The 14,259-nt window shown below is 32.1% G+C and overlaps 2 protein-coding genes across 12 annotated transcripts in view; both read right to left on the minus strand.

The window, feature by feature from the left end:
• The window catches only part of LOC120357578 (methionine aminopeptidase 1D, mitochondrial-like), a 217,515-nt gene that overhangs the window by 110,914 nt on the left and 92,342 nt on the right, over positions 1-14,259 (minus strand). The window lies entirely within an intron of this gene.
• LOC105197325 (vinculin) overlaps positions 2,211-14,259 on the minus strand; it is a 54,653-nt gene continuing 42,604 nt past the window's right edge. For 10 of the 11 annotated variants that reach the window (XM_039447841.1, XM_039447851.1, XM_039447849.1 and 7 more), the window contains one exon: positions 2,211-5,070. In XM_039447841.1, the coding sequence (XP_039303775.1) occupies positions 4,901-5,070 (170 nt within the window). In that variant the 3' untranslated portion in view covers positions 2,211-4,900. The remainder of the gene's footprint in view (positions 5,071-14,259) is intronic. The other variant, XM_039447847.1, reaches the window with a different exon arrangement.

A 14,259-nucleotide genomic window follows, 5' to 3' on the forward strand; every position in this document is an offset into this window, starting at 1 on the left:
TCTTTGAAAATTCTATCTAAAATCGATAAAAATAGGAGCGCCCGATTTGGACCAGGGGGTAATTCGATTTGGAATCAAGTTCCAAATCAGACTGGAAAAGTTTTTACATTTTTCATTATAGTTCAACTTAGGTGAGAGATACGTCAAAATAGTCTGAAGCAAAAATGAAGGGAATTAAGTTACTTTTCCAACGGCACCTTCGGTTTTACGATCGGACTTCGTTTGCGCGTTATAGATCTAGTTTACATGTCATCATTAATCGGGTTTAATAACATCGGTAGTTATAAAACTAATCAATCACAAACATTCCTTTGAAGAATGGAATGACTGTAATTGCAATGACTGCAATTTCATAACTACGGATGTTACTAAACCCGATTAATGGTAACATGTAAACATAGTAATAGACAGCAAAAACTGAAAATAAATCTGACTTACCTTACTCTCCCCTAAATATTAAATAATTCCTAAAATATTATTTAATATTAATAAAAAGTGGTTATATGTCCACTTTTCATAATATTATATGAATATTACATTAGAAATAAATAATATTATTTATTTCAATATTTTAAATTATGAAAAATATTATGGCTTTTAAATGTAATAATTACAAAGTTTATGAATATTTTATGCATAATAATTCACATTTATTTTAAAACAAAAATAATATTCGTAGAACATTTTCATAATATTCTATAGAATATTAAAATAATACATTACGAATATCAATATAAAGCAGACATTAATACAATATTTCCTTAATATTAAAAAATATATTTTCGGAATAATATACTCGGAATACTATTATAATATTAATTTAATTTTTAATGATATTCGTATAATATTCTAGGAATATTGTGTGCTTAGGCCTGAGATTTATCCCCACTTCTCAAAAACTCGAGAATTGAGCAGTCTAGGACCAGTATTCATAGTCAATTCTTATATTTAAGATCATCTTAAGTGTTATCTTAAAAGATATCATCAACCAATCAGAGAGACGTATTGGCAGCTGAAGACATTACTTAAGATCTTAAAATAAGAACTGACTATAAATTTCGGTGGATATCCTATGTCTACGGTGGTCTGTGGCAGTGGTGTTGTTACATATTGTTAATATTTCTATTAGGAATTCGTTGATTGCTAATCGACGTGATTCAATTTTAGCATAGATGAGTCCTGTACAAGAGATAGAGATATTACGTATATTCTTAGCCATTTCCATTGCGCCGCAATTTTTTATAATTTAATATAAGAAAAACACGCTCCAATTATATATTTAGCTTAAAGTCGGTATGTTATATAAAATTACTGTTATATAAAAATTGTTAGCCTTTTTAAGATCTCGTAATCATTTTCTATCTAAAGTAATTAATTAGGAAATCAAAAATTTCTTTTTAACTTTCATATTTGTGATTATGTTCATTAAATAAAATGTTAGTAAAATTAAAACTTGTAACAATAAAAGTAAGGGCTTATTAAGATTCAAAATCAACGAATGATTTGATAGAGCAACAAAAAATTACTTGAGCCGCGCTGAGTGTAAGTGCGAGATTTTATTAATTCTAATATACAGACAAAATATTCAACGGCAATGTGTATGTAAACTACAAACGTTTCGATTTCTTTATTAAGTCATCTTCATTGCATAAATGTAGTAACGGTATGTACTCTATCTTATAATAGATCACTCGTATGTCTTGATTTGGCTCATTTTTGTCCCCTCGCAAGTTGTAACGGAACTTCTGTATGAAATTATAGTAAAGTAGAAGGGTAATGCCAGAAGAAGTCAAATAATAAAATAATGATGTCAAAATGTAAATTGTCCACGGACCAACCAGAAAAGGGTCAGAATTGCATTGTTAAAATTCAAAATAATATATTCAACAAAATAAAAAATAAATAAATGAATAAATAAGTAAATAAATGAATAAATAAATAAATAAGATAAATAAATAAGTAAATAAATAGATTAAAGAAGACAATTACTGTGTCAAATAGAAAAAAATGATCGAAATATTAGAAATCATTAAATAAAATAGTTTTTATGAAGAATTAACAAAAAATACCTCATTCTTGCTGGTCCAAATGCCATCTCATCCAGAACAGTCTTTAACTTAAAATGATAAGACAACGCTCGTGGTAATCTATGTTTAGACTGTTAGAAAACAGGGAAATTTGAAAAGACATGGTGCAAGTTGAGAAGTGAAGAGGGGATAAAGAAGTAAGTGGAATAAATTGTTGATCTCTAGGAAATAAGCCTCCGTGTCGCTTTGTCTGTTGAGCCCGTGTATTTGTCTTTTTATGTGAATCATCTCGGATATTAATCTTTTTATATGAAGGTTTATTATCTAAAATCTCGATTTTATTCCAGTCAAATTCATGATTGATGCTTATCCTGTGCTCAGAAATGACTGAAGATGATCCGCACTTTTTGTTAATATTCAAGATGTGTTCCTTAATCCTGGTTTTTAATTGCTTTGTATTTGGCCTCGCAGTTACGGCAATTTATTCTATATACTATATCGTTTCTAGACATCAGTTCTAATTGTAAGATATCTTTCCCCGTTGTTATATATTTTTTCAAAGTATTGGCAATTGAAAATGCTAAGCTTAAATTTTTTGTGATCGGAGTAAGGCTTTGAGAAATTGCTTTAATGTAAGGGACCGTGAAATAGGGATTTGTTTTCCTTTTGTCGTGTTGTAATATCACTACTTACATTAACATTGTTTATCTGAGCTCAAAGTGTTGTAAGAGAGGTACTTAATTCTTTTGTTGATAGTCGAAAAAATAAAATACAAAGGATAGTCGTTGTTTAACAAAATCTCAATTATCTCAAAAATTTTTTTTCATGGAATTGCGGATGTGATAATCTTAAGATTTTATCAACTAGTCCTATAATAACATTTTTCTTATGACATTGAAGCTGGCTCGAATTAAAATTTAGGTATCTACCTGAGAATGTCGGTTTTGTTCTACAGGTCAAAAGTAATACTCCCCTGGTCGACAATTATAGTCATGTCCAAGAAATTGATGCGATTATTGTTCTCGATTTCCAAGGTAAACTGTAGGCGATCATGAAGAGTTAAAGGTTTCCTTAATGAAATCTAAGGCGTCTGTAATTAAACCGGTAAGAATGGGATATTTCTTCTTAATTACGGCTTCATAAAAACTATTTCATTTAATAATTTTCAATATTTCGATCATTTTTTTCCGTTTAGCACTTTGTGTTCTTTAATCTATTTCTTATTTATTTACTTATTTATTTACTCATGTATTTACTTATTTACTTATTTATTTACTTATTTATTTATCTTATTTATTTAGTTAGGGGAGACCGGGCAATTCGAAAAATGGAAATTCTTTTTATGGATACATATTAAAAATTTACTTTAAATACTGTAAACGCGTCCTAATGTAACGATGCTGCTAACAAAATTTTGTTGGTAACAGCGTCATATCGAAGTCGTAATAGTGAAAAATGTGTTTAGCGACAATCGAAGTAATTTCTGATAGCCAGCATTTCTTCGAAATTTAAGTAAAATAAATAAGATTCTTTTTAAAAACTTTGAATGTATCGTATCCAGTTGAATGTATTTGAAACATTTCGTGTTTATTTTTTGCTGTGTAATATCTATTTTTTGTCGATCATACGCAATAATGCGTACAGTTGATGTCTGGGCTATTTGAAACACCAAACGTCGAATCGTTGTTCGGACAATTTTTTTCTTTCATATTTGCATTTTATGTACCAAATACAGAATTTAATACTCAACAGATGTAATTACACGACATACGAATAGTCTCCGATTTGTTCCAAAAACGCTAAAGCAATAAAATTCTTTATTGTGCGTTTGCATTCTTTTATTGTATGTAACATTTCATCATACTATATATTCTTTTCTGAATAAAACAAAGTCTTAACAATAGCTTTTTTCACATTTTTTACATCTTAAAACATAAATTTCAGAATATTTTCGGACTAACTTCGAATTACCATAGACTCGGGTTTATTTGAAATATTTGGCATTGGTCGACATTTTATATGTACTTCAAAACAAGTACATTTCCGTATTCTATCTATAATGGCATTGTAAAGGGAAAGGTTCAAACCTCCACCTTTTTTTTTTAATGAATCTAGAACTCAGGAGACGCAAAAGAAAAAAAGTCTTCCGAGTTGCCTCGGTCTCCCCTATTTATTTATTTATTTATTATATTTTTTATTTTGTTGAATATATTAATTGAATATTAACGATGCAACTTTTAACTCTTTTCTGGTTAGTCACGGTCTATTTACATCTTGACATCATTATTTTATTACTTGACTTCTCTTGGTATTATTCTTCTACTTTACTATCATTTCATATTGAAGTTTCGTTACAACTTGCGAGAGGATAAAAATTAGCCTAATCAAGACGTATAAAGCGATCTAAGACAGTCACTATATTTATGCAATGAAGATAACTTACTATAAAACGTTTGCGGTTTACATACACATTGTCATTGGATTTTTTGTCTGTGTAATATAATTAATAAAATCTCGCACTTAAACCCAACGCGGCTTAAGTAATTTATTGTTGCTCTATCGAATCATTCGTTGATTGTAAAATATTAGATTAGATTATCTCGTGTGATAACAAATAAATTAAATACTATGAAAATTATAAATAATAAAAATTAACATGGATTATTGCTGTTTATTATTATTTACTTATAAAGGACTGTACATTTTAGAATTTGTGTGTGTGTGTGTGTGTGTGCGCGTGTGTGCGTGTGTGCGTGTGTGCGTGTGTGTGTGTGTGTGTGTACAGATATACGAATATGCTGTGTGTAAAAACATTTAAGCAAAATCTTGTATATATTCTCCTCTTAAAAAATTATATATTTTTCCTGTATTATTTAATATTGATACCACGGTTGACGACGTACCCACCGCAGTTTCATACCGGAAGCCGTACGAATTTTTATGCTAGCACATTCCGCTGCACGTACTGTTTCTTTCACGCTTTGCATAAGGTTCTGGGCATTTCCAACGAGCATGTCTGTTGCTTCTTGATCTTCCTCCGTACCTACAATCACATTACAAAAACAAGACATCAGATTAGTTGAAAAAATATCTTTTTGACATGTCCACGTATTTTTTCACAGATTTCTAAAACTACGCTGCTACTTTATTATAAAATTATATTTGTAATAAGGTACTGATAATAATACTTCATCCAAAATATAAAATCATATGAGGTAGAATGGATGAAAGGATAATTTACAATAATACAAATATAATTTTATTCTAAACTACAATAGCTGATGATTTTTTTGTAAGTGTAGTAAAAATGTAATTTGGGTGGTTACATGCAGTATATAATCGTACATCAAATCAAGAAAATTGCATATAAATAGATGTTTAAAATATATTTAATGTACATACGTTAGCTCGATAATATTATATAATGTAACTCGAAAAATCAAATTCAGTAAATTGAAGATTTTTAAACAATTATACTTTGAATTGAGCAAACTGTAGTATTTACATACAAATGCATGCATACGTAAGATTGATGATATTGATTGCTATTTCGAAATTAAAAAATGACAATAAATTATTTAAATTTCGAATGTGAATTCGTCTGTTTATTATTACATACAAATAATTATAAATTGCATGTTATAATAATGACGAAATAAATAAATAAATATATATATACAGGGTCCCAAAATTCGAAATACATGACATGATACTTTATGCTAAAAATAAAAAAAAAACTTTCCTTTAGCGAAATTGCATAAAAAAAATTAGTAATTTTTGCGTGAGATTCGGTTAAAGTCAACGAATAAGCGCTCTTGTCTATGTAGCGTTCAGGGTTGGCGCACGCTCCTTACTCACTTGTTTCTACCCAGTCGAGACAATTTGTAACTGCTATATAATTTTGGAGTAACAGTTTATATAACAAATGTTTCATAATATTTACATCACAGCTATGTCTATCTATTGCTTCTTTCTATATAATATAAATGTGCAATTGTTACATAGTATTAACATAACAAGTATGTAATGCTTTGTATAAATATATAATCAATATTGCAACATGATATTGTAGCAATATAAAATTAATATAATTAATTAGTTACATGATAATACTATTATTATATAGAATTTAATTATTGGAACTATATAGAAGTTTTATATTTTGATAATACATTTTTTAACCTATACAACTTTAACGATTGATATCTTGGTTCGCGAGATATCGATAGAGCGACACTTTTTTCTGCCAAATTCATTCATTTTGAGCGAAAACTCATCGAATGAGCCTAATTTCGTCAAAATCGGAGGTGAGGTGAGGATTATTCTGAAAAACTACCGTTGATTTTTCTACATTAAAGATTAATGTTGCTGTAACGTTAAAGCAACATTGAACAAATTATTATCAATATACGAAATAAGTCTGTTGACGAAAAAATCTTGATTTTAATGATCAGACAATATTTTTTAAATGCTTTTTCAATGTTCAAAAAATTTTTTTTATTTTTAATTTAATTATTGTGTTATATAGACTTGTTTCTAATTGTATTCTTATTTTTACGAATGACAGAAAAATTATTCCAAATGCTATTCCGCATTTGTAAAAATCAGTAAAAAAACTATATTTTTATATATGCTTATATAAATATTATGCTTTAATTATACATGTTTCATCTTTTCTACATATATTCACCTAATCTGTCAGTTATATACATATTAATATAAAGTGTTCACAGATCATCACGAGGATTCCAGTTCGCAGCAATCGCAGAAGTCAAGCAACATCCACCGAGGTCACGACTTAGATGGGTGGCCACTTGGGAATTTTCAAGAGAAAATTCCCGAGATTTTTTTTGCGAAAAATGTATTAGGAGTACAAATTGAAAACCGCCGTTTTCCAGTAGATGGCGCCAGCGGTAAATGCTGGCGCCAAACGTTAGATCAAAAATTTTAAATGTAAGGTTGGGCATCTGGCAACAATTTCTTATCATTGCAGTTGTAAATTTTTATCGGCGTTATATATTTTTTTGTGATCGAAAATGTCGAAATTTGTGCCCAATAAGCGTCATTTGCGGGAAATTTTGCTTTTTGCCTTCAATTCGAAAAAATCTGCGGCTGAGGCGCGTCGAATGATTGTAAAAACTTATGGTGAGGCTTCCATTATTGAAAGAACGTGTCGAGAATGGTTCCAACGCTTCAAAAGTGGTGATTTCGGCGTAGAAGACCAGGAGCGTCCCGGACAGGTGAAAAAGTTTGAAGACGCACAATTGGAAACATTACTGAATGAAGATTCATCTCAAACGCAACAGGAGCTTGCAGATTCATTGGGCGTGACTCAACAAGCTATTTCACATCGTTTGAAAACCATGGGAATGATCCAAAAGCATGGACACTGGGTGCCATACGAATTAAAGCCGAGAGACGTCGAACGGCGTTTTTTCGCGTGCGAACAGCTGCTCCAACGGCAAAAACGGAAGGGTTTTCTGCATCGTATTGTAACCGGCGATGAAAAGTGGATCCATTATGATAATCCAAAGTGAAAAAAATCGTGGGGCTACCGCGGCCATGCATCAACATCGACGGCCAAGCCAAACATCCATGGCTCGAAGCTCATGCTGTGTATTTGGTGGGACCAGCTCGGCGTGATTTATTATGAGCTGTTGCAACCGGGTGAAACCATCACAGGAGCTCGCTACCGAACACAACTAATGCGTTTGAGCCGAGCATTGCAGGAAAAACGGCCACAATACGAGCAAAGACACGAAAAAGTGATGTTGCTGCACGACAACGCTCGGCCACATGTTGCTCAGGTCGTTAAAACCTATCTGGAAACATTGAAATGGGACGTCTTACCTCATCCGCCGTATTCTCCTGACATCGCCCCTTCAGATTACCACTTGTTCCGATCAATGGCGCATGGCCTGGCTGAGCAGCACTTCCATTATTACGAAGAGGCCAAAAACTGGGTCGATTCGTGGATCGCCACAAAAGACGAGCAGTTTTTTCGACGCGGGATTCGTATGCTGCCCGAAAGGTGGGAGAAAGTAGTGGCCAGCGATGGACAATACTTTCAAGAATAAGTATGTAACCATTTTTCAACAATCAATCCTCAAATTTTGACAAAAAACGGCGGTTTTCAATTTGTACTCCTAATAAAATGCTACAAAAACATAGTTTTGCATTGGAATTATGTGGTGTAACCATATTAATACATTTCAGAGAAATTTTAACATTGATTCAAGGGACATTAGACATTGCTGCAATGTCTCATTAATATTGCGATTGAATATTGCATGAAATGTTGATACAATATTAGTGTGCTGTATGATCTACGGTGATTTATTTCAACATAAATATGTTGTCACTGTTACTTACGAAAAAGAGCGAAATTTATAATATAGCTACAATATTGCAGCAACTTTCACGTTATATAAAACGAGATATTGAAATGTATTGTATAACTATTATACAGTGAACATATAACTGTGTCGACTGGGTAGTTTTTGGTTTGTATTTACAAATAATGTCTTAAGATATTAATATGGTTATTATTTTCATGGCATTTTGAGACTGTACATAAGACAATCGTAAAGAATCAGTTATGAATATTGAGCTTTAATCTTTTCTTCCATATTGCATTATTTAAAATATAAAAAGTTAATAAAATATTAATTTAATTCCTTATAAATAAATAAAAAAATTATCTAATTCTGTAGGTTGTAGGTCTATCTAAAAATAAAGTACATGCATTAAATATTTTTCGTTATTTTTAATGACTGTTACACAATAGAGCAATTTTTCCTCTCTTGATGATTATATACTTACTTAATTAGTAAACTATTCTTTAGGTTTAGTGATACTATTTAACTATCATATGCAACTGTGAAATATTTGAAATAATAAAATACTCGGCTGGTGCAAAATATCTTTTATTATTTATACATTTGTTTTTATTTTCAGATAGACCTATACAGAATTAAACAATTTTTTTATTAATTTATTATGTAAGGAAATTAATGTTTTATTAACTTTTTATATTTTAAGTAATACAATATAGAAGAAAAGATTGAAACCCAATATTCATTATATATATATATAGATATATATATATATATATATATATATATATATATATATATATATATATATATATATATACACAGGGTGATTCAGAACGACCCATGTGTCCCTGTAAAGACGTGTTCTTGAATAAATTCTGAGACGATTTTTCCTGTACGAAAATTTTGTCCGACGCTTACTTTTTGAATAATAAGAGGATAAAGTTAGCGAATCACGGGCCGTGTACACATGGTAGACGAAGGCGGCGCAACTCATCGTCCGACATTAGAGTCCCTAGAAGTAGAGAGTCTGGACATCTGCCCCTAAAATGTCGGTGATGAATATGTCAGTGTATATACGTGAGCTTTATGTGTGTGAATGTTTATCATTGTGTGCACTTGAACGTGTTGTATGCTGTTATCGCATTGGCTAAAGAAGATTAAACAGGGATCCGTACTGGTGCTGCCATTTTAGGTGCACAATCACGTGCATCCAATCACGTGGAACCCCGAGATGTCCAGACTCTCTACTTCTAGGGACTCTATCCGACACAGGTAAGCGCCCGCGTCGGACGGTGAGTTGCGCCGCCTTTGTCTACCATGTGTACACGGCCCGTGATTCGCTAACTTTATCCTCTTATTATTCAAAAAGTAAGCGTCGGACAAAATTTTCGTACAGGAAAAATCGTCTCAGAATTTATTCAAGAACACGTCTTTACAGGGACACATGGGTCGTTCTGAATTGCCCTGTATATATACAGGGTGATTATTAATGATTGTTTCCATGTTTTACCATAGGAGCGTGATTTACCGACGGATACGTATTTCTAACACATTATTATATTAGAAATTACAAATGCGTGCTCCTATGGTAAAAAGTGGGAACAGTCATTAATAATCACCCAGTATATACACAGGGTGATTCAGATTGCTCGCGACAGCCGGCACGTATTCCTCATGAAAAATTGAGTAGTAAATGTTAATAACAAAATGTTGAGGGGTCAATAGTTCTTAAACGGTGAGCGTTTGAAAATATCCAACCACAGGGTGTGATGTTTGTGCCGTCAAGGGCGGCGCAACCAAGCGATTTCTTCATTGTATTACTTACCTACTCTCTTATATTGTAATTTGGATTTTCGTTAATTTTATTTCCTAAATATGGAATATTTATTTATATTAAATGTATATTTCAAATGTAAATGTAAATTTTTTCTACTGTTGTTTTTGATAAAACTTTTGACAAAAAAGTTTGAGAAATGTTTATCAACTGAAGCTTTTAATATTATTTGATCAGGAAACTTAATTAATATTGATTTTATTTATTAATTTATTTGTTTACACATAAAATATATTTTAAAAATACATATTTTTTAAAATTAGAAAATAAAACGTAGGAAATGCGAGTCAAACGCGGTAGTTAGTTCGTCAATAATAATAATAGTAGTACGTGTATTTCGCTATAATTACATAAATATGTATACAAATATCAGACGCATTTCGACTTCCTTTGAAGTCATTTTCAACGATGTAATTCCATTAAAATCACCGTTGTGTGGCGTGATGGTCGCGTTGAATAAAAGAAACAAGCATTTCAAGCCCAGCATACGTTGTCTGCGATTCGAGGGCGAGAAATTGACACGTGTAGTCGCTTTTTCGTGTAAAAGAATTCAGAGCGAATTTACACATTATGGTCCATCAATGTTGACCACCAAGATAGACATATGAGCGGTCGTACCATAATCTGTGGTGGACAGTGAACACGAATCCTCGGAAGTTATAAAATAAAAAATTTAGACAACTCACCAGCACTGTCAATTCAAGCCATTTTGTAAGGTGTTGACGTCACATCGTAATAAATTAACACAAATTAAAAAAAAAGTCGTTAAGTCGGAAATAATAAAACTAATAAATATAATAAATAGTGACACAGAGATAGTCAATGTTTCCTCGTCAACCGCACGAACACAAATGAGCACGAAATAATAGCCGCTATGTATCAGAGAGATCACAACCTGTTTAAGATCGCCGAGTAGGCATGGTCGAGAAAGTCCATGTCTGTTTGTAAATTTAGACTCTCTCTCTCTGTGATTTGATATGTAGCATCTCTGAAGTGAGCCGTCTGAAAATATTCTTTTCAACATCAAAAACTTGAACATTATCCCAATCAAAATCATGACCGCAATGCAATCTATAGTCAGTAATAACAGAATTAGTTGTCGTGTTTCTACGAATATGTTGGCGGTGTTCTGAGATTCTCGTGTTTAATTGTCTCTCCGTCTGACCCACATAGGAAGTATTGCAGTCATTACACAATATTTTATACACGACGTTCTTTTTGGAGGTATCCTGGAGAGGATCCTTATGAACTTTGATAAAAGTACCGAATTTGTTGAAACTGTAAAATGCCAATCTAGAGTCAGTATTATTCATGATGCCCCTGAATTTGTTAGACACTGAATCAATAAAAGGGATCGTAAACCAATTTTTTGTTTGTTCAGATTCAGAATTATTAGTGAAATTATCCTGTTGAGTAGTTATGGATCAGACTTTTAATCTTGCTTTTGTAGTTTTAAAAATAAAATCTAATGAATAGTCATTACTCAAAAGAATGTTCACTACTGACTCTAGATTTTTTTGGTGAAATTCAGGATGCGACAAAAAGAAGGCTCTATCAACCATGCCCGTGATAACACTTCTCTTTTGTGAGAGCGGATGCTGAGACAAAAAATTCAGATATCTTTCTGAAAATGTAGGTTTGTGAAACCAGTCAAATTTAATCTTATTGTCAGAAATTAAAATCGTGGTGTCTAAAAAATTAATTTTATCGCCGACTTCAATAGTGAATTTTAACCTTGGATGAATCGCGTTGAAATTATTCAATAACGTATCAATGTACGGTGGCACCGCTGTGACAATGTTGTCTACGTATCGGTAATAAAAAGCTACAGGAAAATCAATTGTCTCGAGCACTTCACTCTCCAAATCCTGCATAACTAAATCGACAATGATAGGCGATAGCGGAGAGCCCATAGGAGTCCCGAAATTTTGTTTGTAATATTGATTGTCAAATTTTAAAAAAGTCGAGTCAAGAACAAAGCGAACGGCGCCCACAAATTCGTCTCGGGGAATCTTGCAATGTTGCGAGATGAAGTTCCATCTCTTGTGAATACTGTTAACAGCTAGTTCTGTGGGAACGTTCATAAACAATGACACAACGTCTAACGATATTAATCGGAAATTACTATTAATTTATGATTTATTCAATTCCTTTACGAGCTCGAAGCTGTTGTCAATGTGCCCACGAGCTGGTGGGATACTAGTGGAAAGTATTTTATGTAAAAACGTTGCCAACTCATATAACGGACTGTCAATTGATGACACAATGATCCTAAGGGGGCAGTTCGCTTTATGTACTTTCGGGAGACCGTAGGCTCTAGTTATTAAGCCATCACTCTAGTTATTAAGCCATCGCTCTAGTTATTAAGCCAATGCAGAAAATTCTTTTGTAATTGAAGTCTGAGATATAATTCAGATTCTTCCACTTTGACAACAACGTTCTAAGTTTACTCGTCAAGTTTTTTGAAGGATCTTTTTTGATTATAGTGTAAGTCTTATTGTCCGACAATATCTCATTTAATTTATTCGTGTAATCATCTCTGTTCAAAGCAACCGTAATATTACCCTTATCAGTCTTTGTGATTATCAAATTCGGATTGTCTTTCAAAAAACTTTTAGTAATCTTAACCAAGTTTGAAAATTGTGATTGATTCCTATGAAGGAAAGAGAGATAAAAGATTATTGAGTAAAGGAATGGAGTGATTTCTGACCGCCAATTGTACTGGACACGGAAATTTTTTTATATTCCGTTCAATATTTTTAATAAATTCGAATATAACAACTTTTTTGTTATTAATTGGTAAGGAGAAATTCTCAAGTTGTAACAAACATTATATATTCATAGGTATAACCATAGATGACAAGTTCAAAAACCATTTTTTTCTGATGGTGACAAAAGAGGAAGGAGGAAGAGTCAAGGAAAATAGTGAGAGGGTCAGAGGAGGAATTACAAGATACTGTAGAATTAACGTTACTCAACAAATTTGAATTATGAGGATGTTGGAAAGTGTTATTATTACTCCAATAATATTTGATTCCATTGATGTGGTTATTATGGATTTTTTTGTTGTTTATTGAGTAACCAATTTATTTTCTTGTCAAGTCTATGTTGTTCTTCAGCAAAAGAGAAGTATAAACTCCTTTCTTGTTTAGAGAAAAAAGCGTTGCAAATGTTAATCGGAACATAACCCGAGATGCAGCGGGTAAGAAAAATTCGAATACTTGAGAAATGTAATTTTTTATGAGTGTCATTTAGTTCAAGTTTCAAAATCCTTTTGACGAATAAACTTTTTACATGATTGAATCTCGAAAAGGAGCAATGATGGTGCTACTCTAAATTAAGATTTTGTATGCGAGATAAATGTGTCGGTATAATGTTAAGTCGTATACAGCAATTAATAAATCTGATCCGCAGTTGGCAACGGTAAACAATTTTGCGGTGCTTAATCCAATCTTTTAATAACAACGGAGTGCCTGCCAAATGTGCGCGACATAAAATTATAGAAAGAAGAACTCATTATATTACACATTATTTCACCATGCGTGTAACAAAATCAAAATATTTAAGATAGACTCGGCAATATTAAAATTAGAAAATAAAACGTAAGAAATGCGAGTCAAACGCGGTAGTTGGTGCGTCAATAATAATAGTAGTACGTATATTTCGCTATAATTACATAAATATGTATACAAATATCGGCGTTTTGACTTCCCTTGAAGTCATTTTCAACGATGTAATTTCATTAAAATGACCGTTGTGGAACGTGATGGTCGCGTTGAATAAAAGAAAGCATTTCAAGCCCAGCATACGTTGTCTTCGACTCGAGGGCGAGAACATATTTTTTACTCATATAAATGATGTTTTAACGAATGATGTTTTAATTTGCAATTGACATTACTTCTTGTCAATTAAACTGAACTCAAGATGAGAATGTTTCACGGTACCTTTCACGGAACAATACTTGAAGTTTGGCACCGTGCCATTTAACTGTATCCGTCAAAGCGCGTCAAAGGCCGGCCGCTTGGTTGCGCTGCCCTTGACAGCGCGAACATTACGCCCT

Source organism: Solenopsis invicta, chromosome 4 (genome assembly GCF_016802725.1).
Source record: "Solenopsis invicta isolate M01_SB chromosome 4, UNIL_Sinv_3.0, whole genome shotgun sequence".
Lineage (NCBI taxonomy): Eukaryota > Metazoa > Arthropoda > Insecta > Hymenoptera > Formicidae > Solenopsis > Solenopsis invicta.